At 43.8% G+C, this 2,669-nt stretch overlaps 1 protein-coding gene across 2 annotated transcripts in view; it reads right to left on the bottom strand.

Moving 5' to 3' along the window:
• Positions 1–364: 364 nt before the first annotated feature.
• katna1 (katanin p60 (ATPase containing) subunit A 1) overlaps positions 365–2,669 on the bottom strand; it is a 15,703-nt gene continuing 13,398 nt past the window's right edge. For both annotated transcript variants that reach the window (XM_015388238.1, XM_015388237.1), the window contains exons 7-10: positions 2,050–2,208; positions 1,828–1,954; positions 1,616–1,750; positions 365–555 (exon numbers count right to left, since the gene is read on the bottom strand). In XM_015388238.1, coding sequence (XP_015243724.1) covers positions 380–555; positions 1,616–1,750; positions 1,828–1,954; positions 2,050–2,208 — 597 coding nt within the window. In that variant the 3' untranslated portion in view covers positions 365–379. The remainder of the gene's footprint in view (positions 556–1,615; positions 1,751–1,827; positions 1,955–2,049; positions 2,209–2,669) is intronic.

Below are 2,669 nucleotides of genomic sequence, written 5' to 3'. Positions count from 1 at the left end.
CGCTGTCAGAATCTGAGCTGCTTCCTCCCCAGTCCTCCTCATCAGTCTCTCCCTCTCCGCCCAAATCGCTATCATCAATACTTTGAAGGATTTCTAAAGCCTGTTTCGCTGTTAGATTTCTTCTGAAAAGCATTTTTCGGTATAAGCTAAAGAGTTCTAGGTAGAATGTTGGTTGCTAGGCAACAGTAACGAACATCAATCAACCACGGGAAGAAATTACAATACAATTAATAGATCCGTCAAAATGATGGCTGTAGGAAATCGAGGTAGAATTAACTATATTTTTTACGTTTTAATTTTATAAAAAAAAAAAAAAAAACTACATGAAATGAATGAAATATAGAAACAGAAAGAGTCAGTTAACATGGGCAACATATGATTAATTTGTGGGGGTTATTTTCAGGGGGTGTGTCCTCGGCTGCTCTGACCTGCACACGTTGGTGATGTCAGCTCCAGAGTAGCCCTCCAGCTGCTCTGAGATCTTGTCCAGATCCACGTCACTGGCCAGCTCCAGCTCCTTCAGGTTGATCCGGAGCATCTCCACTCTCCCCTTAACTGCAAATATAAAAACAGTCGCTATCAGCATCTGTTCTACAACCAGAGAGGTCGGCTACCCAGATGGAGAAACGTCTCCTCCCTCAGTTAACACCAGAGACCTGGTGGGTAACATCTGCTATCTTCTGCAGCTCAGGGTCCAAATATCTGCAGCTAAAGTCCAGAGAAAGGGAAGCAATAGATGATTATCTGAAGGTTGCAACCAGCGAGCAAAGACAATGAAGCATAAAGCCTGTAGTGAGGTAATCTTTGGTGAGTCGTGACCAAAGATGGCGGATCAATCCTGTTAGATTTCAGCTGGAGAGCAATAAAATGCACAGCTGTTAACTCTCCTGGTAACCGATAACTTCCAGGTCAGGATGGGCCTGATGGCTTGGAATTATTTTAACAAATACCAGTATTAGAAGATCTGGAGAGTTTATTTATATTAAAGTTCAAAAGTACCACAATTATGTTTTTGGTTTGTTTTTTTATTTTCGTTTGTTTTAAAATTATGTTTTAATATTTGGTACATCAAATAATATGTTTTATGGTTTCTCTTGTTTTAAAGGAAAAGTCCGCTCATATTCAGAATTCAAACTTCTGAGAGTACTTTAAATATGAAATTGTTCCATCCTGTTCAATAAATGATCAGTGATTTTAATTCAGAGTAATCTTCATGTGAATGTGCTTTACTGGAGGCATCCATGTTTGTCAAAGAACACTACTGCCACCTACTGGNTGAATTTCAATGGTGAAGTCCTCTGGAAATCTTCAATAATTGTTGTTGATTGCAGATGTGTCTAGTAGTTCCCATTGATTTAGCTTGTAAAGCGGGGAGAATGGCGCTAGGCTTACCGCACCGTGACGTCACTGCTGGAAGCACCACTGTTAGTCCATCAGGCTAGTCTGAGCCGTTTCTCCTCCACAGAAACAAACAAACCTGCTCGTCTACAGGTCTCTTAAGCTCCGAACTAACTTAATGCTAGAAGTAAAACAATAGTGGTGGCGCTGAGTTTAAGCAGTGCCCGCTGAGGGCACTGCTTAAACTGGGATCAAACCAACGTCTGAGCAGCTTTACCTGAAGGCAGAGGGATGTAAATCCTCTTCTCCAGCCGTCTCCTCAGGGCCTCGTCGATGTCCCAGGGGAAGTTGGTAGCGGCGAGCACCATCACCATCTTTGATGGGTCGTCGTTCTCCGAGGCTCCGCCCACACCTGCAGCACAGCAGAGCAGATGCTGATGAACCGAGCAGGGGAGCCTTTGACACGTCAAAGCTAAATGAGAACCGTACCGTCCATCTGGACCAGCAGCTCTGCCTTGACTCTCCTGCTGGCCTCGTGTTCCTCTGAGGTTCCTCTGCGGCTGCACATGGAGTCGATTTCATCAATGAAAATGGTTGTTGGAGCGTAAAAGCGAGCCTGGAACAAAGATCAATTTCACCAATTTGCCATTTTTCTGAAATGATTGGTCTTTAAAAGGCCACTTAGCCAATCAGTTTGGTTTCCATTCTTACCATCTCAAAAAGAAGGCGAACCAGCTTCTCTGACTCTCCTCGGTACTTTGAGGTTAGCGTGGATGAAGACACGTTGAAAAAAGTAGTTCTGCATTCGGTGGCGACTGCTTTGGCCAGAAGAGTCTTCCCCGTGCCTGGAGGCCCAACCATCAGCACCCCCTGTGGAGGACAGGAGCCGTCAGCTGTAAGAAGGCTGGACAGCAGCCTGAGCAGATTAACTAAAGACTCAATGGAAGGAACAGAATGTAAAACGATGTTTTGCACAGTGAAGAACTTCAGCACACAAAGTTGCTCAATTCACGTTTCTTGCAAAAAGAAAATTTGCTGGACATGTCTGCATATATGGTCAACAGAAGCCCCATTTCCACCACCGTCTGAAAACTGATCTGTGCCAAGCATGGATCAGTTAACCGTGCAGAGATCTGTTCATTAACGACCATTTACACACTGCTCCAGCACGGTTCCTCGCCTCCTAGTGACGATCTGTGGTACTACTGCTCTCTAGACAGGGTTCCTTCCTACAGCATAAGGCAAATTAAATTCAAGACTTTTTAAGACTTTTTAATGCCACTTGAAATAAAAATTTTAAGACCAAATTGACAAGAAACACAAGAAAAACC

Source organism: Cyprinodon variegatus, unplaced genomic scaffold (genome assembly GCF_000732505.1).
Source record: "Cyprinodon variegatus isolate N-32 unplaced genomic scaffold, C_variegatus-1.0 Scaffold417, whole genome shotgun sequence".
Taxonomy (NCBI): Eukaryota; Metazoa; Chordata; class Actinopteri; order Cyprinodontiformes; family Cyprinodontidae; genus Cyprinodon; species Cyprinodon variegatus.
This window is presented reverse-complemented; position numbering and strand designations above follow the sequence as displayed.